Below are 27,322 nucleotides of genomic sequence, written 5' to 3' on the forward strand. Positions count from 1 at the left end.
TTTGTGTGGAACGACCAAATTGCTAGATTTGTTTTATTTCCCAGACAGACATTACCAGTAGCAGCTTTCTGCCGGGGGGGCAGCATGCTGCTACTGGTAATGTTGGGTCATGGTAATGGTAATGGTCACAGCTAGGGCTTGGGGGAGGATTCATGATGCTTGTGGGACTTTAGTGGAGATTGCGTGAATGTCGAGTGGTGCTAACGTCTTGGGAGGCATAAACTACTCCTTATCTCCTGTATAAGATAAAAAGTATCTCTCGCTCTTTGTGTTCCCGGGTGAGGGGAAACCATCAAATCATGATGCCTCCCACATCCACGATGCACATTGTCCATGGTAATCTCAGGCCAGAGTTTTAACGGCGTGTGTGATTGTGTGTGTGTGTGTGTGTGTGTGTGTGTGTGTGTGTGTGTGTGTGTGTGTGTTTTTCTGTGTCTGTGCGTGTGTGTGTGTGTGTGTGTGTGTGTGTGTGTGTGTGTGTGTGTTTTCCTGTGTCTGTGCGTGTGCGTGTGTGTCGTTGCGTTCACCCGACCCCCAGTGACCTGTGACGTGCCGGAGCCGTCCCGCACCCTCCGCCGGCGGAAGCTGACGCGGAACCGCTTCACCATCGACACAGACCTGGTCCTGCACGCCGGCGACCACCTTGACCACCCCGGCCCCCCGTCGGACCGGCCCCCCTCCACTTACCACTACGCACCTCTGGCCCAGTACACCCCGCGGCCCCCGCCGCCGCCGCCGCCGCAGCAGCAGCAGCCCCAGGCGGGGGTCACCGACCTCTGGGTGGAGGAGCAGTTCGACCTGGCCCGCTACGGCGAGGTGGAGACGGACGCCATGGGCGGGCTGGTGAAGGAGACGGACATCTTGAGCGACGACGACGAGTTCTGCAACTCGGTGCGGGGAGGGGGGTCCACCACCTCGACAGGGGGGGGCGCCGGACCCCTGGAGGGGAGCCTGGAGTCGCTGGGCCTGCGGGACGCCCCGACGCGGGGGGCGGAGAGAGTGAGTCGACCCGCTCGGGGTGGGGCCAGGGCGGAGGAGGGCGGTTATCAAGGGGAGCACCGGTGTGACGACGCAGACTCTTTCCCCCCCCCGGGGCGCCGGGACGTCCCGGCAGCCTCCCCACCGCTGACGCTGCTCGCACCCCTCAAGCACTGCGCCGGAGCCCGGGGCGCGGCCGACACCGCCCGCGACCCGGCCTGGGCGCGGCGGGACGACTTTGGGAACAGGAGGAAGAATGACGTCTTCTGAGCGGGGGGGGGGGGGGGGAAACCGCCCCGATCTGGGAAACACGAGGAGCGAAAGAGCAGTGGAAGAACAACAGGACATCTGAAGAGGTTTACGACGAGAAACGGTACTTGTGTTGATTCAGACGGGATGAGTTCTGCCGCCTGGCCCGAGGGGACGATGGCGGTAAAGGGAACCAGGGTACGCTCTAAGCTATATAGAAAACCATTGATTTGGACGCGACGACATGAAACAAACTCTTCCTCCCTCCAGATCTTTGCAAAAAATATTTTTCCTTCGCCGTCCCCGTCTTCACCCCCCCTTCGATCCTAAGGCGATGAAGTGGCAAGAAAAAACTGTCACAATCGAACACCACACACCCCAGGACGGCCCGCCGACGCTGTCCTGGCGGGAGAAGAACGCAGGTCACCACAGCTCAAAAGAGTACTCACCAGTACTTCCTGTTGGAAGAGCAGTATTACCACGTGTACAGGAACCAGCCGGGCCGCCAGCGCATGCACACGTCACTTGCATGCGAGGCACGTCGTCCACACCAGCCAGCAAGTCCATAACCCGGCACAACGCATTACTGCCATTTCCAAAAACAAGCATCCACAAAGAAAAGGTCTATTTTTGAACACAGGAATGTGGCTGTTATTTTTGGGCTCCGCATAAAGCATCGCCAATCTCTATTTTGTCACTTAAAGGGCTGTCATGTTGTTGACTATCTCTACAGGGTTTTTCTGGCGTAAAACGGATGTGTAAAATAAAAATATGTCACTGTGTAAAATATAATGGCACCGAGATTCAACCCGCTTTTTACATTTGTTGGACAACGTACGAAGTAGTGAGATGAACAATCTCGATAAACAAGCTGTTCTGTTGGGCTTGGCGTATCCTTTAATGCGTCTGTGCTGTGATGTTTTTGAGGCAATAGCCTGTCTTAACCATTGCTACTGTTTTTTCTATGATGTTTACACCTTGCTCAGCTGTCAGTGTTATGGTGAATCCTTTTTTGTTTTTTTCAGCATAATATCATGAACTAATACATAATAAGCTAAAAAATGTTTTTTAGCCATACCAAAAGACTGTTTTCTACCAGTGGAAATTCTGCTTTTCTTCACAAACGTCATCATCATGCTACCCATCTTAGTCCTGTACTACTTGAATATTATTGTGGCCAATTTTTGGAAGCAGGAAGCAGTGGACACCCGTTACTGAACCCAGAAGGACTAGTGCCAACTTTATATGTCGGTGGGCCGTATACGGCGAGACAACTTCTTCCGAATCTCATTTCTTTGCGGGTGCGTCGAGACGAGGCCGCATCCGAGCGCTCTAATCACCGCGGAGTAACCGGCTGAAACGGAGAGCTATTGAAACAAGACGAAACCCAGCGCCGGGGCGGATGAAAAACAAAACGCAACCACCTACTGTCGCTCTCCGCACTCTCTCCCCCCCCCCCCTCCCCTTTTATGCCCCGTATCGTTCTATGGCTGTGTGCCTCGCTCTCCCTTCACTCCGACGTGATGTGACGTGACGTAATGCATTCCTTTTCCCAAAGCTCGAGTTCTAAAGTGACGCCTCTTTATGTGCTCGTGATCTCGAGCAGCACATTACGCTCTGCTCATCTGGACCCAGACGGGGGGCACTTTGATCAGCAGATGTAGTGAACCTGCACTTAAGTTAGGAAGTGTGAAGACGAGACACACACTCCCCTCCTCGGAGCACCCGCCAGCAGAGACCGGAGCAAGTGCTCCTTCCTTGTGCTTCTCCTTTTTAGCGTCTTTTTACTTCTCAAGATTTTATTAGGCTCAGCAGACCCGACGGGCCGTTTTGAGTAGGCCTACCCCGGGGTGTAAGGACTTGGACCCTCGTGAACGGGAGGTACCGTACAATCACCGTGGTCGAAAAAATATAAATTTTGTGATGAGAACCTCCTCTGACTTGTCCCTTTGTACTGTAAACTGTTCATACATGAAACTGGTGTATTCTTGTTTTTTTTGTATCTTAACAGAAAAAAATAAATTTTCTAAATTTCACTCAATTGAAGATGGCAAATGTTGATTATTTGAACACCGTTCCAACATTTTTATCCGCTTTGTTTATAGCTTTCCATGTTTATTGCAGGTAGGATGAGGTAGAAAAACTATCCAGCAGATGGAGCTAAAAACCAACGGTGTAGTCTTTAGGTCGCGACAGGGGAGGGGTTCAATTAAGGTAACCTATGTGTAAATAATTTTTCTTCCTTTAAAGAATAAAGACTTTGCAAAAGCACAATTTCTTTGCTCAAATATGAGAAAGAGGATCAACGTAGATTATTTTGTATATTATCAGCCTAGCCTACCCCATGTGTCGTCTTTTAAACCACACTGAGCTTAGTTTAGGGGGTAGGCCTACATTGATTTAAGAAACCATGGTGGGCAGGATGACGGCCGCTTTCGACCGGTTTCAACAGAAAACGCTAACCTTAATGTGAATCAGTTGCCAATAGATGCTACTAAGGCGCTTTATATCTTCCAATGCCCAGTGGCGCACTCTCAGGCTTTTATGTGGGTCCTGGAGGAGGTTTTTCACTGTGACCTTATCGGGCTGTGGCTCCTGCACATGAAGCATCGGAGCTTTATGATTGCCGAGGCAGATAATAAGATTCTTTCAGCGGCCGGAGGGCGAGTGACCGCGTGGGGCGCACTGCAGGGCGACAGCTTGGCGCGGCACATCTGTGCGTAAACCTGAAGATTATTCCCCTCTTCATCAGCGCACACACATGCGCGCACACACACACGCACACACACACACACACACACACACACACACACACACACACACACACACACACACACACACACACACACACACACACACACACACACACACACACACACACACACACACACACACACACACACACATCCCCAGGATGCTGCCAACGCGGCTACTTCATAATCCCCTCCACTCACTTATGAGCCTCGCGTCTCATAATACGCGTCGAGGTAAATCGCCCAGTGCACGTTCTTCATGGCTGTTTCGTGACTGACCCTTTTCGGATGGATTTGGTTTGGATTTATTTATATTATATTATTATTTGAAGGGGACGAATGCGACGAAGTTGAATGCAGCCTAAATGTCCCTGCCTAGAGGAACGGTTAATGTGACAGTGAGGCGTACTGGAAGATACAGGAGTGAGGACCACTGGAGGGATGCGAGTGATTTGGGTCAAAACGATGAGGATGGAAACCAAGGCGCTCCTTGACGCGGACTCGGAACTCGTTCTTCTGACATAGCAACCCTCCACTCAAGACATGATGGACAGAAGAAAGATACCTCTCGTCTCTCTTTACCTCATGACTCAAGTTCTGTTGAGCTCACAACAAGTCCTCAGAATAGGTAAGGTCAACGTCTATAGGTGAGAGTGCGTGTGGTTTGGGACACTTAAAGTCGCACTTTGACACGCCTTTCATAGTTCCGTCTGGCTCTGTCTAATGGAAAGTGTTTTGCAGTGCATACTGTACATAATACTGTCAGCAAATCTATTCTTGAACGTGCCTCTGTCATCTTTTTTGGAGCTTAATATGCATATAGTGGTAACTCATTTTGTATTTAATTTATTTATATAACAGTCAAATAAAGGCTTCCAGAACATACATCAATGTGAAATAGCCTAATTTGGTGTCTGTGATAATTCCTATTGGATATATAAGATCTGGGCTATAATGAACCCTCCAGTCACTTGACATTCTATAACATAAAAAAGCAAAATAAGTTATATAACTGTATGCAGCTTTAGTTTTTATTGACCTTAGAAGTGTACCTCCAAAAATCCAATTACAGCAATAGGACAAACAGAACTGTATTAATGTTTGAATATGCAATTTTCTTGATTTAATTGCATCCTGCATTAACAATCATCAACTTAATTAACTCTAATGTAAACAACACAGCTGTGACTGGATTTAGAAAATTGGTTTTCGATTTTTCTAGGTAAAATAGAAACAAATCTCTTCCTCTAATGCCATCTGCTATTCGAAAACCAGAACAAACAGCAGTTATTAATGCCATTCCTCTGGCTAGGGAGGGCGATGTGGTGCCTGATGTTTATGGGATACTCTCTCTCGCTCTCTCTCTCTCTCTCTCTCTCTCTCTCTCTCTCTCTCTCTCTCTCTCTCTCTCTCTCTCTCTCTCTCTCTCTCTCTCTCTCTCTCTCTCTCTCTCTCTCTCTCTCTCTCTCTCTCTCTCTCTCTCTCTGATGTGTGCGTCGCACCGACGCACACACCTTAAAGCAGATGATCTATTCCACTCGATCATATATTCAAATCCGACACAATAATGGAACGTCATCACCCTTCACTATGATGTTATTGGTCACCGAACGGACGGGACTGTAGTCTTCCACAGCATAGTATAGTGTTCATCACATTGTTGCATTATGGAGAGAAGTGGCACCTCGAAGTGAGGGACAACTACCAATCAGGCAACTCTCAGTTTGGCTGCACCACATTGGACATTTGAGGATTGAACGCTGAGGTATACAACATGAGTTTTACCGTGTACGCGTCTGCGTTGTGCAAACTTGAACCAGAACGAAAACTAGGCCTACCACTAGACAGGACAGACTGAGACACTGTTCCAGTTGTTGAATACGTTTGTAACCCGCTCGGGCCTCCCAGATGTGACCTACATCTATAATAGGGTCCTCCGTTTTGCGTTGGCTGAACATGAGGGGGATGAGTGAATTATCTGGAGCCACTACAGAACATTATCTGCGCACCTCCAATTCCACCGAGGTGCGCAGGTCTGCTTACCGTGGGACGAGTTGGCCAGCAGTATCGTGATTTTTGGCGCTGGCTGATAGCCAACACTAAACCTGAGCGCACGTTGGTTGAATCAACTCCCCAAATGGCGTCCAACTGTTAGCGGGCTAAATATAGAGCAGGACAATATAGGCGGACATACGTCTCCAAATAATTCAAATTAGACTGAAAGTCTGAGAAGTACAAAGACGTCATGATTATTAGTGAGAGCCAATTAGCCAAAGTGATGATAACAAATAATTGTATGGACTGAAACAGGGAATTAGAATCATATTTGCATAGGTTAAGTGGTAAATGGACAACCAGTAATTAACAAGCAATCCATTATCAAAATCGCAGTGGGGGCGTTTTGCTTTTGCCAATCAAAGGGAATCATTCAGATTCAACACAAAAATGTTTGCAGTTTGTTGTTATTGAGCTGTCATCCGGCATGCAGACTGAAACTGAAATCGGAAAACCTTTTAAAATGGTGTGTATGTTGTTGCGTGACCTTAATATCAGACAGTATGTAATGGAGTCAGGAATTGTATTGAGTGCACTCTTCTGAAACCGCCTTGAATACCCCAACGATACAGCCAGTGGGAGTGCATTTTGGGGCAGTCAGTCACCGCACACCAACACACAATAAAACCACTTGCCTTGGAAATGGCTACATTTGAAATTCTAATGCCATGGGCCTAATGACTAGGTGTGTATGCATCAGTGGGAAAAATATTAATACAACAAATTACACTGAGTGAGAGTGAGTGAGTGACAAGTGAAATTAGAGGGACAAGGAAAGAGAGGGAGAGGAAAGCGAAGTAGCAGACAGAGAGCAGACCATTTCAGAAGACACTCACTCACACACACACTTCTTCATAGTGCTTCCAATGTGTCAGATGTCTAGACGTCCCTCAATCTCTCCTCCTCTTCTCGCAGAGCAGACTGCCAGCCTGGGGTTTTAGTGGGAAAACTGTACCACTGAGGAACATCACTTTCACTGCATTTCATTACCCCTTTCTGTAATGTCCACAGCAGTTTATGAGTGTACAGTTATTGGCATTTATGAATTAACTAGGGCTCCCCCCTTTACACACACAAAATCGATTTCTTTCACAATCAATGAAAGGTTTGCATTTACATGACTCATTTTGTGCACGCTTTCCAAAGCGATGTCACACCGTGTTGAACACGGCATGTTTAGAGGCTATGTTTAGAGGCTATGTTTAGAGGCTATGTTTAGGGCCAATCCCGTTTCTACCCCTTACCCCTTCCCCTTACCCCTCCGCCTTGTTTTGAAGGGGTAAGGGGAAGGGGTAAGGGGAAGGGGTAAGGGGAAGGGTTAAGGGGAAGGGGTAAGGGGTAGAATTGGGATTGGGCCATCTTAAGAGGCCATCTTTAGAGGCCATCTTTAGAGGCCAACTTTAGAGGCCATCTTTAGAGGCCATCTTTAGAGGCCATCTTTAGAGGCGTTTTGCCTCTGCGGTGAGTGGGAGCTCTGACAGTTTTGATCCTCTGTCCTGATTCTTGAAACTGTCGCCATGGTAAGTCAGTTCTGTTGCGTCGAGAGCTGCCATAGAAGAGTCTGCCCATTGTTCAAGGAGGTTCTGGTCTGTGGAAAACGGTGTCTTCACCAGACCTACGTGGAAAAAAACAAGTGCATTAAGAGTGACGTTCCTCACAAGATGGCGTCCACGTCCCAACATGCAATGTGGTGTGACACACCTTCACATTCCCCATTGCATAATGCTTACACATCAGAGATAGCAGCCTGCATGGGTTCAAAAGTTGAAAACGAAAGCTATAAACTACGAAAGTCGGTATATGTGATGTTCTCCACAGGAAACCATGTTGTTTAAAGGTAGGCAGGGGTTATGCAAATCGTTAAGAGCTAAAGGTAGCTCATTCCACCACGAATGACTTCCAACCACGTCGTCCATTTCGAAACACAAAAACAAAGGTGAATACTGGCAGAGGCATTGTTGATCCATTACAGAGCTCCATCACTTTGCCTTCATCTGTGGTTCACTTCCATTGAATCTCACAGCTGCACTTCAGCGTGCAACTGGGCAGTGTTCTCAGCATATTAATATCTGAATATTTAATACTTCTCTCAGCCATCACACTGGCCAGATTGGCAGGTGTAACTATTCTCCAGGAATGCTTCTCTATCATTTGGTCCTTTAATGGGGGCTTTTAGTTCCGAATGTTAATTAACTTGGCAGGGCAAGGTACAAATATGCAGAATTGGCCAAATGTAATTTTTTCTTTTTAAAACTGCAGTAACGAAGCAAATCTTTGTGCCGCAGGAACCGCAACGGAAGTTCGGCACAGTCAAAATATCACAGTTATTAAAGGAGAGTGGAGGTTAAAATGCATTTACATACATGCACCCGCACATGCGCCCGCACACGCACTTGAGCGGCACACTCACACGGACACACATACACACACACACAAATGCACACACTCACATACACACACACACACACACACAGGCACAATCACATAAGCATCCTTCATTTCGAGTGATGTTGAACAGATTGTTCAGTGAATCACAAACGGATATTTCTTCCTCCTTTAACTTTCTCCTTCACCCAAGCAGAGGCCAGTCTTGCCCCTTCAATGCAAGCTATCCTCTTTACAAAACCAAATCACAGACTTGTTTCACACCCGCACTTACTTGTATTCTTTCACCTCCTTGTTACACACATTAGCTAATTTTTTGCTGGCAGCCATTGCTTTAACACAAATTCATTTCTAGAATTATCCTCTGGAAACATTTTCAATTCCTTGCTTTTCAGTGTTCATGTATATCGGCATGTTTGTTTCTTTGTGTGTGTGTGTGTGTGTGTGTGTGTGTGTGTGTGTGTGTGTGTGTGTGTGTGTGTGTGTGTGTGTGTGTGTGTGTGTGTGTGTGTGTGTGTGTGTGTGTGTGTATGCGTGTGTGTGTGTGTGTGTGTGTTTACAAGTTTGTGTGTGTGTGTGTTTTTGTGTGTGTGTTTGGATGTGTATGCGTGTTTGTTCACGCTACCGGCACCGCGCGTGTCTACACATCTTGTCTTCAATAACGATGTGTGATATTGCTTTGAAATATGTGACACGCATGAATATAGGCCTAAAACCCCCCGCGTTGCATAACTCAAGACATTGCACTCGCACATTTAAATGACAGATGCACGCAAGCTAATCTGCATATACAGAAGCCTACCTTAAAATATGCTGTGTGCGGCTCCATATATCATGCTGCCCGTGCACCATGCAGTGCGATAATGGCTGGCCGGCCAAGTCACCTAGATGTGTTGAATGAGGATTTATGTCCGCAGGACCAGAAATGACTGGAGTCTTTGCTGAAAGAACTCAAACAAATAGCAGCTTAACACCTGAAATATAGGATCACACTTTGGACCGCACATATCTGGAAGCTGGAAACAAAAGTGTCTGGCGTGTTGGTTTATTTAGGGGGTGTAATGATGGTCTTATATTGTGATTAACGGCTTATATCATGATTAAAGGATATGTCCACCCATGGGTAGATAACTAGACTAGACACTACTATTGGATTGCTGAAAATAAGATCCACCCTGATTTAACTAATTGCAAACTAGCAAGGAATGCAACCCAGGATGGGAAGATGCTGTGTAACGCAGTTCCCCCAGTTTTCCTTTCTGGTTTACTGAAAAAAGACCCTGACCTTTTCATTCCACGCAAAGTCCAAGTATTCTGTGCACGTTTTTTTGCCTCTGTTCCCTGTTACTGCACACTTCCTTCACTGAAATAGTTAGCTACAATACGTTTCTTGTGACTAGCATTTTGAGTTGGCCATGCTCAAAACCTTTCAAAAACCTTTCAAAGGTTTTTGACCTGGAAATGTTGTGCTTAAGTGTGATCGGATGTATTGAATGATTTTTAATTATGAAGTAATAGATATCAAAAGGACCATGAGACAACCAACAGCAAAAGCGAAACAACAAACATTTGTTCTGAATCTTTGTCAACTTTTTATATTGGCTTGTGGGAAAGAAACAGACCAATCCCATTGTGTGCCATCCATGCAATAGTCAACCGTTTTGTTCAAGTTTTCCCCAAGCAGCGATAATATCATCAAAAGATTATTTAATTCAATTAAATACCAAAACAATGGTTCTTCTCTCCCATGAACTGATCAGTGGCATCAAACCCATTCAAATGTTAATATATCACCAGGACTCAACTGATCTAAAGCAATTTTAATTTCCTGTCTCTAAACAAAGAGGGTCAAAGCCGGCTGAGCTGTGTGTGTGTGTGTGTGTGTGTGTGTGTGTGTGTGTGTGTGTGTGTGTGTGTGTGTGTGTGTGTGTGTGTGTGTGTGTGTGTGTGTGTGTGTGTGTGTGTGCCTGTGTTGCGTTGTGCGTGTCAGTGCGCATCTGTGTTGTGTGTACCTGGATTCCCAGGCATTTTGATGCACACACCCCCTCATTTTGAAACCACAAGTTCATTGTGTTGAGTAAAATCACAGCTCTGATCGCACACACAAACACACACAATGACTAATTTAACAAAGCATGGGTTTTTACATGAATTATTATTCATCCAATTACCCGTGAGATTGCGTGCTAGTCCCTCCTTTCTCCCGCTCCATCATCTCTTTGTCTGTGTGTGTGAGTGTCTTGTGTACTTGCGCACAAGTTTGTCTCCCAGCTCCCATTCATTGGCCTTCTACCTCGAGAAGCCCCCCCCCCCCCCCCCTGCCACTCCTCCAAAAAGAAAAAGATTCCGATTTTAAACTCCTCCATTTTCCTCCTTGTTGTTATTATTTTGTGCATGGCTCAGTGGCTTCAGTGCTCACCCTGCCACTGCTCTGCATTCAACGCACACCCTGCCCCTTCTGTCGTCACTAACACAGTGCCTCAGGAGGAACGAAAGGGCTCCGGGACAATGCATCCATAGCCTGCTATGCACAGAGCATTTCCATGTATTACATCCTGTTGAATCCCCCCCTATTTCCATCTTTTCTTCTCCCCCTGCTTCCTCACCAGGCGGCATCTTCGAGACGCGGGAGAGTGAGCTGGTGAGCATGGACGAGCTGGCCTTCAAGTTCGCCGTCACCAGCATCAACCGGAACCGGACGCTGATGCCGAACACCACGCTGACCTACGACATCCAGAGGATCAACCTGTTTGACGGCTTCGAGGCGTCCAGGAGAGGTGCGTGTTGTGGGGAGCGTTCCTTAACATGAGTTATGTGGAGAAGGCAAGACGCATCGATGGAGTAATTGCACGTTTGTTTAACTATTGAAGAGATTCAGCACCAGGGGGTATAACCCCCATCCCCCCCCCCCCCCCCCCCCCTCTCCCCCCGCCCACCATTAGAATACCTATATATACCTTATGGAAGACATTAATCAGTTCCTCCTGTGCTGCTGACACAGGAGTACCAATCAATCACCTGTGTTGCTTATTATTAAAAGCTTTTTATTAAAAGTGTTATTAGCAGACGTCATGCATTATACAGGGAACCCAAGTTATTCAACTTGAAAATAAAAACGTACAAAATAACACCAAAACGTTGACGACACTTTGTGAGACCCTAAGGGGTGCCCAACCAGTCGATCGCGGTCTACCAGTAGACCGCCGACAGATCCCAAGTCGACCGCGAGGGGTGAAAAATAAAAAAATAAAAAAATAATATATATTTATTTTTTTTAAATAAAAGAAAATTTGCGCGGGACATATAAGCGCGGTAGCGCATGCGCTGTCAACAGCAGTTGAAAGCCGTCAACAGTAGTTACGCACTCCTAAACGTTGGCATGGCTGAGGGGAAACGAGCTAAGACCTACCATTTTCACCCTGAGTGGGAGGAAGATTATTGATTATTGTTGAGAAGGTGCCGTGCGCAGACGGAATGAAACCCCCACTGAAGTCCATAGGTTCAAGAGCCCCCCCCCCCCCCCAATTGCAATGTTGACACTAGGCTGGTAGATCTCGGGAGGTTGGCTACTTGAAAAGTAGATCTTGGGTCAAAAAAGATTGGGCAACAGAACCGTCAGGGAATAAAAGTGGCCCCAGCCCCTGCTCTAAAACCCGTCCTGTGTGCGTTCTCCCTCCCTCCGGCCCCAGCCTGCGACCAGCTGGCCTTGGGCGTGGTGGCGCTGTTCGGCCCCTCCCACAGCTCCTCGGTGAGTGCCGTGCAGTCCATCTGCAACGCGCTGGAGGTGCCCCACATCCAGACCCGCTGGAAGCACCCGTCGGTGGACAACAAGGACACCTTCTTCATCAACCTGTACCCCGAGTACAGCGCCATCGCCCGGGCCATCCTGGACGTGGTCACCTTCTTCAAGTGGAAGAAGCTCACCGTGGTCTACGAGGACAGCACCGGTACTCCTGGGGTGTTGGGATGTTGGAATGTGGGTGTCTGGTTGTTTGGGTGGTGACCGTGGCGACGAGGACAGCAGCGGTACCCTGGGATGTTGGGATGTTGGAATGCGGGTGTCTGGTTGCTTGGGTGGTGACCGTGGCGACGAGGACAGCAGCGGTACCCTGGGATGTTGCTGACGTTGATGTCTGGTTGTTTGGGTGGTGACCGACAAGGTGTCTGGGAATGAGAACGATGATGGATGGACAACGTGGAGGCTGGTGGCTGGCAGGCTGATGAGCAGGCCCGGCCAAGCGGCTGGTTGGGGGACTGTGGGTCTGTGTGCCTTCCAGATGGTCCAACTGGATGACCGCTGGAGTGGTGCTTCTGGTGTGTGTGTGTGTGTGTGTGTGTGTGTGTGTGTGTGTGTGTGTGTGTGTGTGTGTGTGTGTGTGTGTGTGTGTGTGTGTGTGTGTGTGTGTGTGTGTAGGTGTGTGTGTGTGTGTGTGTGTAGGTGTGTGTGTGTGTGTGTGTGTGTGTGTGTGTAGGTGTGTGTGTGTGTGTGTGTGTGTGTGTGTGTGTGTGTGTGTGTGTGTGTGTGCGTGCGTGTGTGTGTGTGTGTGTGTGTGTGTGTGTGTGTGTGGGTGATAAGATCATATACACAAACGCAAAAATGCATGCCACTGACAGGAAAAAGAGATGGCTGGATAGAGATAGATAGATGGATGGATGGATGGATGGATGGATGGATGGATGGATGGATGGATGGATGGATGGATGGATGGATGGATGGATGGATGGATGGATGGATGGATGGATGGATGGATTGATGGATGGATGGATGGATGGATGGATGGATGGATGGATGGATGGATGGATGGATGGATGGATGGATGGATGAAGATGGACAGGCAGACAAACACAAATAATATGAAATATAAATATTTAAGCGAGAGAAAGAGAGAAACGGGAAAAGAGATTGGGATGCATTGTGATCCATTAAGTTGAGTCTCATTCTCCAGTCCTACTTTCAATCCCATTCGTAGTTTGTGTGCTTCTGTGAACTGTGAATGAGCCAATTGGCACAACAGCGTCCTGTTGTCGACTGCACACTGTTCCTCTGATGAGTCGGCATTCGCAAGATAAGGGCCCGCGCTGAAATGTCATGCTTTATAGATTAATGTTGTTTTGGTTTTTGTTCTGTTTGTTTCGGGGGTGGGGCTGTTGTGTTGTTGAGATATTTTTCAGAAATGTCACACAAACACAACATGCAGCTGAAAGATTACAATTGGAGAAGTGCAATGGATAGTTAGAGCGAAGATGATTTGTGGATCATACCGGTAGGGCAAACCTTCTCAACAAAGTATGGACTGTACTCTCCTTCCGATAACTAAAGTATGTATGACCTATGTAAGTGCCCTAGAGCAACATTCAAAATGACTCCCTTAGCTCTGAACGGGTGACCCTTATGACCACTGGCATTGCATCACACAGTTCACTTTGGGCTCTCTCTCTCTCACCCTCTCTCACTCTGTTCTTCTCTCTCTCTATCGCTCTCTCTCTCTCGCCATCCCTGTCTCCCTCTCTCTCTCTGTTCCTCTCTCTCTCTATCTATCACGCTCTCTCTCTCTCTGTCTCCCTCTCTCTCCCTCTCTATCTCTCTCTATCTCTCTCCCCTCTCCCTCACTTTCTCTCTCACTCTCTCTCCCCCTCACTCTGTCTCTCTCTTTCTCTCCCCCCCCCTCTCTCGCTCTCTCTCTCCCCCGTTCCTCTCCCACCCTTCTCTCTCCCCCTCACTCCCCATCCTTCCTCTCCCTTCCTTTCTCCCTCCCTCTCTCTTTCTCTCTCCCCCTCTCTCCCACTCCCCCCTCTCCCCTCTCCCTCCCTCTCTCTCTCTCCCAGGTCTGATGCGCATGCAGGAGCTGATCAAGGCTCCCGCCAAGCTCAGCCTGAAGATCAAGATCCGTCAGCTGACCCCGGGCAACATGGACGCCCGGCCGCTGCTCAAGGAGCTGAAGAAGGACAAAGAGTTCTTCGTCCTGTTCGACTGCTCCTACCGCATGGCCGCCGAGCTCCTCAACCAGGTCAGACAAGGTCCTGGTGTCCCAGGCTTTATGCGGTTCTCTAATGCTGTTACCCTAAGTAGCCTTGACATATTGGGCTTCATAAGGAGAAGACTTAGCCACATTATTTCCTTCAGTGTCCTCTCATACTGTGAGCTTACGTCAAGGAGTTGAGGTTTACTATGTGTTTAAAGGTGCACTGATATGTTTATTATTCTATCTTGACGTTTTCATGTTCAGATGCAGTCTTTATTTTTTGGGCGCAGGGGGCAACTTTAAGGGCTCTTTATGGTTCCAGGTTCACGCAATGCAAAGGGTTTACGGACCACTTACGTCCTTGCGGACCCTCCTTGCGCCCACTGCAAGGCCCGGACGTGCGCCTCCCAAAAATCGTAACCTTCCGTCGAGGCGACGCGGCAGCAAGGGCTGTGATTGGTCCGCTTACTAAAACCCGACGCAGAACCATAAACGTTCAGCGTCTGCCTGGTCATTGCGTTGCGGGAACGTGGGACCTTAAAGAGGCCTTTAGTATGAAAGGGGACTTTATAGAGAGATAGTTTTAAAATCCACAACAACCTGTCTATTGTATAATATGTAGATAAGTGAAGATAAGTGTAGATCCCAGCTCTTGTGTAGGACTCTGTGTGACTCCTGTCTCTGTGTTGCAGCTGTCCTCCATGGGAATGATGACAGAGTACTATCACTTCTTCTTCACAACCTTGGTGAGTGACACCGGTTGATGTGTTTAGAACTCATCTGGGAGGTCTTTAATAGGCTTATAATCTTTCACTTTCTCCCTCTCCCTCTCTCTCTCTCTCTCTCTCTCTCTCTCTCTCTCTCTCTCTCTCTCTCTCTCTCTCTCTCTCTCTTTCTCTCTCTCTCTCTCCCCCCTCCCCCCCTCCCCCTCCCTCTCTCTCCATCAGGACCTGTTTGCTCTGGACCTGGAGCCGTACCGCTACAGCGGGGTCAACATGACGGGCTTCAGGCTGCTGAACACAGACGACCCGCGCGTGGCCGCCACCATGGACCAGTGGGCCCTGGACCGTCTGCAGGGGCCCAAGCAGGAGAGCGGGCTGATGGACGGCGTGATGACGGTAGCTTTATTCACCTTTGCACTCTGGCTGTGGATATCTCTTCTGATATCTCTTCTGGCCTTGGATGGGCAGCAATCGATTCCCCGAAAATGGCCATTTATTTTATTTTTACATTTTTTTAGTTGATAGTGACACTGCTCATTGATGAACAGACAAATTGCTTGCTATTTATAAGCCAGAGTTAGCTGCAAATGCTCATTTCCATCTGTTGTCCCCTAGCAAGATCTTAAAAGGCACCCTGCATCTAAAAAATGATAAAAGATAAATCGAACCGAATAGTGAACCGTTTATAATGGTGCAACTCTTCATTAGTGTCTAAATTATTTAGTTTTCCTGTTCTAAACTCATCGAGAGGTTGTAGCGATGCACGACAAAAATAATGTTTTTTTATCGGAGAACGGCACATGAATGCATAGGGTCTGTATTTTTCTGCTGGCTTTGCATTGGACTAAAGTTTATTTTAGATGTGAAAATTATTCAGCATTTCCATCTGTCCCGACACGGTCATGTGGTTTGGGCTTAGGAGCGCACAGTGTATAAATCAACACCTGTGCCATACAAATAGCATTCAACGTATAACATGTTGGGAGAGGTGTTACCTATAGCACCTGCTGCTATATTTCTCCACTAAATAATTTGCTAAATCACGTTAACAGAAATTCTCGTGAGAACTCAGTGCTATTTATAGTATAAATCTGCACTCATGCTTTTGGGAACTTTGGCAGAATACGTTTTTGGAAAAGTTTAATATCAGCAAATAACACTCCATCTGACTTAGCTTTTTCGGTCTGGGTTCCTGTCCAATACAAATAAATGGTGCATAATTTATGTATGGATATATATTTATATCTTAGATGAGCCCACAGTGGCCGGTATCAGATAATACCCGTAAGAACCCCTTTTCACTGTTCCAGACGCTTTCCTTTCTGATTAGAAGCAGTAAAACATTGATAACATCTTCACATTTCATCCCCTGCCCTTCTTTTATCCGGTATCCTCCAGTTCCTCTTACTCCTCACCTCTGCCCCCCTGCGGGAGTCATTTAGTCCCCCCTGTGAAGTTATTGCTGCTCTTGTACAAAACACTCACTTGCTCATATCACACACTATTAACTAAGTCATACAGAGTGATGGAGCACATGCTTATCAGAGTTTTTGACTTTGAATATTGTCTGCGTGTGTGTGCGGGTATGCGTGTTCATGTGATTGTGCGTGTGTGTGTGTGTGTGTGTGTGTGTATGTGTGTGTGTGTTTGTGCGTCTTTTGTGTGCATGCTTGCACCAATGTGTTTGTGCACGTCGATGAGTGTGTGTGTGTGTCTTCTGTGTGTATGTTTGTTTCTATGTGTGTGTCTGTGTTTGTATGTGTGAGAGAGGTTATTATTGTGTGCATATGCATGCATGTTTGTGTGCGCGTGTGTTTATGTGCGCGTGTGTGTGTGTGTGTGTGTGTGTGTGTGTGTGTGTGTGTGTGTGTGTGTGCAGACGGACGCGGCCCTGATGTACGACGCGGTGTTCATGGTTGCCGTGGCGTCACAGCGGGCGACCCAGATGACGGTGAGCTCGCTGCAGTGTCACCGCCACAAGCCGTGGCGCTTCGGCCCCCGCTTCATGAACCTGTTCAAGGAGGTGAGGTCGCCGGCAGACACCAGCTTGTTTATACACAAAGTCGACTCACCGGGGCTTTCTGAGCTGCTTCCAGTCAGTAATGAAGTTTATTCCATCCTGACAGATTGAATAAACTTCAGGACTCACTAAAACTGGAGCGGCTGGTCTCATTTGAGAAGTTCAAGGGGATGATTGAAATCACATTGGATGAGGTTCTCTTGTGTTTTTTATGTTTTTTTTAGTTATCCCATTGTATTGTATTATTGATTTATTTACTTTATGTAATGCAGTGTTGTTCTGGTTGTTTGACCGGCTGTTCATATATATTGTGCATGTGGATTTCTGTTTTTATTTCATATGTTGTTATCCGGGCGTCATTGAAAAAGAGAGCCTGCTCTCAATGGGTTTAATATTAATGAGAGGATTCTGACCGTGTGAACGGAACCTTGGTTCTTCACTATGTGTAAATGACTTCAAAACTTTACTTGGAGTCTCCAAAGACCACGTGTGAACCATAAAAGGAATTCAAAGATTGCCATTGGTAAAATTGCTTTTCGGAAGATTCATGTAAGCTATTTCATTTCCAAAAGCACCCCATCTTTTTTAGTGTTATTCTTGTATAGAATACAATTATGAGGCTATGAAACTTCTATAGGAAAAGCAGTGTTAGGGCGTTTAGCCAAGATTTGATGGGCGTTGTCGGCCCGTTCCCTCAAAGATTTCAGACCCGCTTTGGACTTACTTGTTACGCCTCATAAACATCTCTGCTTGCAAATGGCGGTTCAGACCTTAGATCATCAGGAAGCACTGCATAACAGGTTTCCTCTCACAAACACATGCATAAACCCATATTTGGTACAACATGTCTCCCTCCTTCCTTCCTTCTATGCCTCAGAGACTCCATCTCTTCTTGATCACCCATCTAAAACTCACTTCATACTAAATCAACACGCTACAGGAATAACGGTTGTTCATATATGTGTACTGGCGTTGAGAGAGTGCTGATGCCAGCAGACAGCAGGGAAGCCTTTGATAGGCTGCTGTTTTGATCCGTAAAAGTCTTCAAAATCCAGCTGAGACACGCCATTGCCTGTCTGGCACACAGGGATGGAGCTACTCACACAGTTCTCTGGCCTTGCTCTATCTCTCTCTCTCTGGTCTTGGGACTTTATTTTTCTTGCTAGACTCTGCCTTGCCTTCCAGACATCCCCATTCCGTGATAGGAATTTCTTGATGGGCGCCGTTTTAAAAAGGCTTCCCCAGGAAGCAGCTGAAGGCAACCTCGCAGCGAATGTATCACTCACAACAAGTCCCTCCAAATTAAATAAAACAAAATAATGGAATAAGAATAAACAAATAATGCCCCACTTGGCTTTTTCTTAAACGGTTTCCAACTCCCAAAGAGCATTATTTGTTCTGACATATTGGAGTAGTAGTCTGGCAATCTTTTAACCAAATGATTCATTCTTTCATCCTTTGGTGGCCTTTCTCGTTAACAAACCCAAATGATTACATGCAGACCGCATGAGGGGCTCGAAATGTCAACATCGTTATTTCCCATTCCTGCAGAAAACCAGCAATTAAATATCGTGCAGTCCATACTCTTACCATTCTTACCCTAACATGTCATATCTCTATAGGGCACACACATAAATAACTCATCTCTGTGTCCGAGTTCAGTCTCCCTGAGCGACAGGATTCGCAGGAACGGACGCAACGAGAAATTCCGAAGAGCCAGCCTCTCCAGCGCGCACCTCCATTAACGTGCACACTCTCTATACCACCCATAATAACTTGTCTACGTACGTCATGGTAACACACACATCCGGGGTAACCAAGGAGTCATGCTTTGTCCTCTGCCTGTCGCCGCCTCGCTAATTGTCTTATAAACCACCAGGCTCTCCCTTCCCTTCCACTTACGCCCGTCAGAAGTTTTTATTATCCTCGGCAGACCTCCCCCCCCCCCCCCCCCCCCCCCCGTCCGTCCGGCTCACCTGCGGTGCGTCTCTGTTCCCCAGGCCCAGTGGGACGGCCTGACGGGACGCATCGTGCTCAACAAGACTGACGGCCTCCGCAGAGACTTTGATCTGGACATCATCAGCCTCAAGGAGGACGGCACGCATAGGGTGAGGCCGTGAGGGGAGCATAGCCAATTAAGGCCCTAGTGCTGTCACACACTGTCACACACCACACACACACACACACACACACACACACACACACACACACACACACACACACACACACACACACACACACACACACACACACACACACACACACACACACATTCATATACACACAGGGTCACACACACACACACACACACACACACACACACACACACACACACGCACACTCGTACACATACACATTCACACACACGCACACACACACACACACATTCATAAACACACAGGGTCTCACACACACACACACACACACACACACACACACACACGTACACATTCACACACACGCACGCGCACACACACGCACACACACACACACACACACACACATTCATATGCATACAGGGTCTCACACACACACACACACACACACACACACACACACACACACACACACACACACGTACACATTCACACACACTGTCACACACAGACACACAGGGTTTTACACATACATACACACACACACACACACACACACACACACACACACACACACACACACACACACAAACACACACACACGCACACTATCAGTCACACTCACACACACACACGCACACTTACAATATCGGTGTGCGCGTGTGTCTGCTCAGATGTATGTGTGTCTCTGTGTGTGTCTCTATGTGTGTGTTTGTGTGTGCGTGTGCGTGTGTGTGTGCCTGCATCCTACCATAGTCTCTATTGTATTGTTTTGTTTCAGTTCTTTGTTTCCTTCCTTTTTTTTTACATTCTCTGACATTTCTGACACTTCAACGGTAATGACTGAATATTTCCCCAACCCTGGTCTCTGTCACGCTCCTTGCCTTTCAAAAGGGGCTTGTATCGGTTGGAGCTCGCCTGAATAAAAGGTGGATCAAGGTTTGTACCAGTGTTCGGTCTACCTTAAGCCCCCATGGGTCTCCTCCTTATCCCCTCCAACCCTCTCCTGACCTTTATCTCCTCTCCTTCCCTCACCTATTCTTTCCACTCCTCTTCTTGCCTTTCCATTTGTCTCCTCTCCTTTCCTCTGCACTCCTTTCCTCTCCTCTTCTTTTCTTTCCTCTCCTCTCTTCTCCTCTCCTTTCCTCTGCACTCCTTTCCTCTCCTCTTCTTTCCTTTCCTCTCCTCTCTTCTCCTCTTCTCCTCTCCTCTCCTCTGTACTCCTCTCCTTGCCTCTTCTCTCCTCTTCTCTCCTCTCCTCTCCTCTCCTCTCCTTGCCTCTTCTCTCCTCTTCTCCTTTTCCCTCCTCTCCTCTCCTCTTCTCTCCTCCTCTCCCTTCCCCTCCTCTCCCTTCCCCTCCTCTCCCTTCCTCTCCTTTCCTCTCCTCCTTTCCTCTCCTCTGTGCTCCTCTCATCTCCTCTCCTCTTCTTTCCTCACCCCTCCCTTCTTTCCCCTCCTCTACTCTCCTCTCCTCCCCTCCTCTCCTTTCCACTCCTCTCCTTATCAGTGGACCTCCCTAGCCCTCTCCTCGTAAACCATTCAATACTATGTAACATTACCTCAATGTTTTACTAACTAGTATAACATTATTAGCAATACAAGACATAATATTAGGTATAATAAAGAAAATAAGTTCTCACCAGCAGTTGAGTTGAGTTGGACTGGTGTTGCAGTCAGGCAGAATGCCGGACAGGCTGTGCTTCATGTGGTTCAAATTCATAACTCATATAACTCAATATGTTAAGCCCAGTGAGCTTCCCCTGGGAGGAACGACTTCTATATGCACAAGCATCTCACATAAAACGCTATACTTTATGGAGCCCATCAATGAATTACCCAAGCGTGGCAGCCATTTTAGTCTCCGTGCTCCGACCCGTTAAACGCTCTCTGAAGATGACGGGTCTGGAAATAGGCTAAAGTAAACTAATTCACACTTTCTCTGAATCGCTCCCGCGTGATGCCTTCAGAGTGCATTTTCTATTTTGGTTCTTCCTAGAGATGTGGGCCTGGGGAAGAACGATATCGGTGTGTTCATGAACCGCTTTGCTGCTTTTGGAAATTATCCTGTAACACGGCAATAATGTAGGTCCATGTTCGAGCACTTGAAATAATAAAAAATATAAATCGTATATAGCACATCGTTCTCACTCAAAGTTCATTCATGACACATCACTTCTAAAAATAGATTCATATAAAGTAAAACAACACCTTTGCATTGAGGTGGAGGAGGAATTAAATGCATAAATCCAAACCGGGAATACTGTCTGTTCTCAGTGGTCTACCGTTGGTGGGGATTGGGCTCGGAAAGATAAGGGGATATGTAGAACTATCAGAGACTATTGTTGCCCAGTTTCATTTACTTTATCTGTCTGGCTAATGGCGAGATAAGGCCGGAGAAGCAATGTCAAATATGTTATCTCCCTGGAAAGGTTGTTCCCCTATGTCCCTTTACTGGGGGGAAGCAAACAAACACACAAGCAAGGAAAAAAAAGTATGGCCGCTTCTGAAAAGTTTGAGATTACCTTTATCACTTCTTCCATGAAGCCATCTGTGAGCACACACGGTGAACTTTGCAGCATCACATAACTTACCACCGGTGACCTTAAGCGACGTCTTAATCAATGAGGTACTCCAAACTGGTTAACGGCTAGCTGCCATATGCTCATTGTTTAACAGGCTGAATTATTCACGGCTGCTCAGGTCCAGGAATTGGAAAACACGCTTTCACCCTTCGACTGAAACCATATATATAACGTCATTAATATGACATTATACATATCTAATTTTATCAACTCTCCACCTGAATTGGCCGCCTGACCTGTCTCCAAGCAGTTAACACTCGCAATATTCTTTCGAGTTATTTGTGGAATTTCTTCGTCTTTTCAGATCGCCGTGTGGAACTCCTATCGGGGGCTGAACCTGACGGAGACCAACAAAGACAAGATGAACAACGTGACGGATTCCCTGGCCAACAGAACGCTCATCGTCACCACAATACTGGTGAGTAGGGGACTCACCAGGGCTTAGACCAGATAACCAACATAATGACGAGTAGAGGACTCACCAGGGCTTGGACCAGATAACCAACATAATGGTGAGTAGAGGACTCACCAGGGCTTAGACCAGATAACCAACCTACTGGTGAGTAGAGGACTCACCAGGGCTTAGACCAGATAACCAACATAATGGTGAGTAGAGGACTCACCAGGGCTTAGACCAGATAACCAACCTACTGGTGAGTAGGGGACTCACCAGGGCTTAGACCAGATAACCAACATAATGGTGAGTAGAGGACTCACCAGGGCTTAGACCAGATAACCAACATAATGGTGAGTAGAGGACTCACCAGGGCTTGGACCAGATAACCAACCTACTGGTGAGTAGAGGACTCACCAGGGCTTAGACCAGATAACCAACATAATGGTGAGGAGAGGACTCACCAGGGCTTGGACCAGATAACCATCATAATGGTGAGTAGGGGACTCACCAGGGCTTGGACCAGATAAACAACCTACTGGTGAGTAGGGGACTCACCAGGGCTTAGACCAGATAACCAACATACTGTCGGTGTGTAGAGGAATCAACAGGGGTTAGACCAGACACCAACCTACTGGTGAGTAAAAGGCACTAGGGCTAGGACCAGATAAAAAACATACTGGTGAGCAGGGGACTGGTCAGGGCTTGGACCAGATAATCAACATTCTGAGAGAGTAGAGAACTCGTCTCCTCACTGTTTTTTTTGTCCTCAATGTTGAAATGATGGTAAGCATAATCCCTACCCTCTGTCAGATGAAACAGAAACAAACCCTGAGCCCTGCTCTGTTTGCTGTGTCGCGTGCGCAGGAGAACCCGTACGTGATGCAAAAGAAGTCGGACAAGGAGCTGAGCGGCAACGACCGCTTCGAGGGCTACTGCCTGGACCTGCTGAAGGAGCTGTCCAACATCCTGGGCTTCACCTACGAGGTCAAGCTGGTGACGGACGGGAAGTACGGCGCGCAGAACGACAAGGGCGAGTGGAACGGCATGGTCCGCGAGCTCATCGACCACGTGAGTCCGGGCCGGTGTCCCTTCTGCGTTCATGCCTCCGAAGGGAATCAGTGAATCTGAAATGCACCGCTTCTTCCAGTTGACTGGATGGATGGTTTGGAAGTGCTGGAAAAGTGTGAAAATGAGTTATCAACGCTGTGGCTTAACGATGAGTCAGGGATGCGGGAAAAGAACGTACGGCTTCCTTCCCCCGCGAATATAGGCGTCTTTTTTGTACCTTTTGAAAATGTCACATTGCCGTTCTGCCTTCTGCTTTTTATGGGTTGTTTTAAGCCCGGGCTAAATGTAGCATATATGAGCCACTGGTTCTGTGCCACTGACACAACGTGTTCCATAAGCAGAGGGCAGCTCAGCGTAGAGGATGGGATTTCAGGGCTGTATGCTCCTGCCAGGACAACCCAAATGCAAACCTGCAGCCAACAAAGGGGTACCGCGCTCGCTGTGTTGTGTGAACAGAGCTTCATATGACTACCACAAAACGCTGCAACATGGACTGCATAGAAAATGTGCCATAAAGTTGAGCCATCTGTCCGGGATTTACATTCTTGCTGGTTGCATGGATCCAACAAGCGTACGAAGCAGTACTGTCTCATAAAGTGTGATTCCACTCCTTTATGATTTAAGATTTAAGGCAGTCGGTCTGCCGAGGAGAGCGTACACAAGGGTCCTACCCTTGGCCTCTATACATATAGCAAAACAGCAGACCTCCTCGACCCGTGATTAGAAAGCAGGGCATTAAATCACAAACAAAACAGGCCAACACATAATCCTGATTCTAAACCTGTCCTTTGTGGCGTGACCAGATAGCGGACCTGGCGGTGGCTCCCCTGACCATCACCTACGTCCGGGAGAAGTCCATCGACTTCTCCAAGCCCTTCATGACGCTGGGCATCAGCATCCTGTACCGTAAGCCCAACGGCACCAACCCGGGGGTGTTCTCCTTCCTCAATCCCCTGTCGCCGGACATCTGGATGTACGTGCTGCTGGCCTGCACCGGGGTCAGCTGTGTGCTGTTTGTCATCGCCAGGTAGGAGAGAGGCGGGGGTCCTGGATTAGCGAGGATTAGTGTGGAGGGATGTAAGGATGGAGAGAGAGGGGCGGTTTGGACGTGGGGATTGAAGGAGAGAAGTGTGCAGAGAGATCTAGAGGTCGGGTTATGAACGAGGGCAACGGCAGATTGAACGACAGGAAAGGTTGGGTTGTCCAGTGCTGCTCTCTGAAGAACTGCCAGAACTTATTTACTTTAACATACAGGCACTATACTTGGGTATATGTTTTATACATATATATATATAATATATATATGCATAATCCTGATTGAGGCAAAGCAGATGTAATTTGGATTTGTGGAACCAACATGATTGCTCTTAAGAAATATCGTTATCAAGTCCCGCCACCTTAGTGCAAGTATTTTCGTTGTTATTTAGAAGCACCACTTGTAAGCTGCCACTAAATCTCCGCCTCAATCATGGTTTGCTTTGACTTGAGAACTAAACCAGCAAGAAATAAATTGCTTTCTGGGACCAAAATCTGAATGTACTTGGTTTTTCATCTTCAATCAAATTGGACTGGATGCTAGCGTGTATTATTATACGTGGGGATTCTATAAATCGACCAATAATACCATACATCATTTCTGCTGTTGTCTCTTGTGTCTTCCTTCATAAACCGAACACTAACACTATAATCATTTCTGCTGTTGTCTCTTATATCTTCTTACATAAATCAACCACTTATATCAAACATAATTTCTGCTGTTGTCACTTCTGTCTTCGCCAATAAACCTAACGATAATACTATAATAGTTTATCCTGTTGTCACTTCTGTCTTCTTTACAAAAAGCGACCAATAATACCATACATAATTTTTAATGTTGTCCCTTCTGTCTCCCCTCATAAACTTAACAACATGACTATAATCATTTCTGCTGTTGTCTCTTCTGTCTTCTTCCATAAATCTACCAATTATATCATACATAATTTCTGCTGTTGTCACTTCTGTCTTCTTTACAAAAAACTACCAATAATACCATATATCATTTCTAAGGTTTCTTTTCTGTCTTCCCTCATAAACGTAACAAACACTATAATCATTTCTGCTGTTGCCTCTTGTGTCTTCTTCCATAAATAGACCAATTATTTCATACATCATCTGTACTGTTGTTCCTCTGTCTTCCTCCATAAATCGAACAACATGACTATAATAGTTTGTCCTGTTGTCTCTTCTGTCTTCTTCCATAAATCCTTTCCTCTTATTTCCCCCCCCCCCTCAGGTTCACTCCCTACGAGTGGTACAACCCCCACCCATGCAACCCGTCCTCCACCCTGATCGAGAACAACTTCACGCTGCTCAACAGCTTCTGGTTTGGCGTTGGGGCTCTCATGCGACAAGGTATTCAGGAGACAGGGTCACCTGCCGCCCCCCCCCGCCCTCCCAGGGGTCGACCACACCCCTGAGCTACATCCATCTGTTAGTTAAACGTCTGTGCGTCACACCATCCACCCCTCTGTCAGGGTGGTCTGCTGAACTCTGTGCAGGGGGCAGCAGAGAGTCTAGTGGTGCCTGCTAATCCTCAGCAAACACACCGTCCACATCCAATTCACCGTGACTCCCCGGCCACACACGGCTCACCGCCAGCACCACCAACGCTGCATCCCGATGGAGGCTGGAGCTGGAGCTCAATGAACGCCTGCTTTTATCTACCTCAGAGAGAGAGAGAGAGAGGGGGGGGGGGGGGGGGAGAGGGGGAGAGAGAGAGAGAGAGAGAGAGAGAGAGAGAGAGAGAGAGAGAGAGAGAGAGAGAGGGGGAGAGAGAAATAGGGGGGGGGGAGAGGGGGGGAAAGAGAGAGACAGAGGGAGAGAGAGAGAGAGAAAGAGAGGGGAGACTTAAAGGGAGAGAGAATAAGAGAGAGACTGAGAGGGGGAGAGAGAGAGAGAATGGGGGGAGAGAGAGAGAGGGAGAGAGAGAGGGGAGACTTTAAGGGAGAGAGACGGAGTGTGAGAGAGGAAGGGAAAGAGAGACAAACAGAGCGAGAGAGAGTGAGCGAGAGAGAGTAAGAGAGAGAGAGAGAGAGAGAGAGAGAGAGAGAGAGAGAGAGAGAGAGAGAGAGAGAGAGAGAGAGAGAGAGAGAGAGAGAGAGAGAGAGAGAGAGGGAGGGAGGAGGGAGGGAGGGAGGGAGGGAGGGAGAGAGAGAGAGAGAGAGAGAGAGAGAGAGAGAGAGAGAGAGAGAGAGAGAGAGAGAGAGAGAGAAGAGAGAGAGAGAGAGAGAGAGAGAGAGAGAGAGAGAGATATGATATACCAGCTCCCTGGTGCCGGTGCTTTGAGGGTAGTTTACAGTGGCCTTGGGCGTTCTGCAGGGCGCAGTGTGTTCTGACAGTAACCACTACCTTGGATACATGGCAGTTCAGATGATGCTGTCTATCACCCCAAACGCCCTTTCTTCAGGCATTGGCCTATAAACGATGGCACATGTTCAGAGAACACGGACATATGTTCAAGAAACATGGAAAGGCATCCCTTAAAGTTTCCTCCTGAAATTAAACCTCTACCTAAATGTAGAGATATTTATAGTTCCACGATTATTTGCGCTGTCCTGACGCTCCTATTGAAACCTACCTGCTTCTTTCAAATTAAACTCTAAAAAGACTCCTTAGTTACATCTATACCAGGCAAGCCATTCTTTCTCCCAAGAGGCTGTAAGAAGCTTAATTTCTTTCTCACAGCCTCTTACTGTAAATATGAGTTTTTAAACCCCCATGGTAGCAGTAGAAAACATTCCCATTTTAGGAAGAATCAAATACTCAGACTGGGGGGGAAATCCATGTATTAGGGTAAACCTATTTGTTTTAGCTGTGAAGGACTATGGATTTCATAATTTTGCCCATTTCCTACCTTATGCTACTATCTGGAGCACACACACACACACACACACACACACACACACACACACACACACACACACACACACACACACACACACACACACACACACACACACACACACACACACACACACACACACACACACACACACACACACACACACAATTACAC

The 27,322-nt window shown here is 47.3% G+C and overlaps 2 protein-coding genes across 11 annotated transcripts in view; both read left to right on the forward strand.

Moving 5' to 3' along the window:
* Positions 1-3,268, forward strand: part of tiam1a (TIAM Rac1 associated GEF 1a) — a 77,804-nt gene extending 74,536 nt beyond the window's left edge. For all 5 annotated transcript variants that reach the window (XM_030362316.1, XM_030362315.1, XM_030362317.1 and 2 more), the window contains one exon: positions 539-3,268. In XM_030362316.1, coding sequence (XP_030218176.1) covers positions 539-1,248 — 710 coding nt within the window. In that variant the 3' untranslated portion in view covers positions 1,249-3,268. The remainder of the gene's footprint in view (positions 1-538) is intronic.
* Positions 3,269-4,107: 839 nt separating this feature from the next.
* Positions 4,108-27,322, forward strand: part of grik1a (glutamate receptor, ionotropic, kainate 1a) — a 30,130-nt gene continuing 6,915 nt past the window's right edge. For 2 of the 6 annotated variants that reach the window (XM_030362322.1, XM_030362323.1), the window contains exons 1-13: positions 4,109-4,608; positions 11,030-11,197; positions 12,110-12,367; positions 14,247-14,428; positions 15,076-15,129; positions 15,331-15,501; positions 16,985-17,128; positions 19,126-19,233; positions 20,116-20,160; positions 22,108-22,221; positions 23,065-23,268; positions 24,072-24,295; positions 25,541-25,659. In XM_030362322.1, coding sequence (XP_030218182.1) covers positions 4,524-4,608; positions 11,030-11,197; positions 12,110-12,367; positions 14,247-14,428; positions 15,076-15,129; positions 15,331-15,501; positions 16,985-17,128; positions 19,126-19,233; positions 20,116-20,160; positions 22,108-22,221; positions 23,065-23,268; positions 24,072-24,295; positions 25,541-25,659 — 1,876 coding nt within the window. In that variant the 5' untranslated portion in view covers positions 4,109-4,523. Of the gene's footprint in view, positions 4,609-11,029; positions 11,198-12,109; positions 12,368-14,246; positions 14,429-15,075; positions 15,130-15,330; positions 15,502-16,984; positions 17,129-19,125; positions 19,234-20,115; positions 20,161-22,107; positions 22,222-23,064; positions 23,269-24,071; positions 24,296-25,540; positions 25,660-27,322 lie in introns of all 6 variants that reach the window. The other 4 variants (XM_030362320.1, XM_030362321.1, XM_030362325.1 and 1 more) reach the window with 4 other exon arrangements.

The sequence above is a fragment of the Gadus morhua genome, chromosome 7, assembly GCF_902167405.1.
Source record: "Gadus morhua chromosome 7, gadMor3.0, whole genome shotgun sequence".
Lineage (NCBI taxonomy): Eukaryota > Metazoa > Chordata > Actinopteri > Gadiformes > Gadidae > Gadus > Gadus morhua.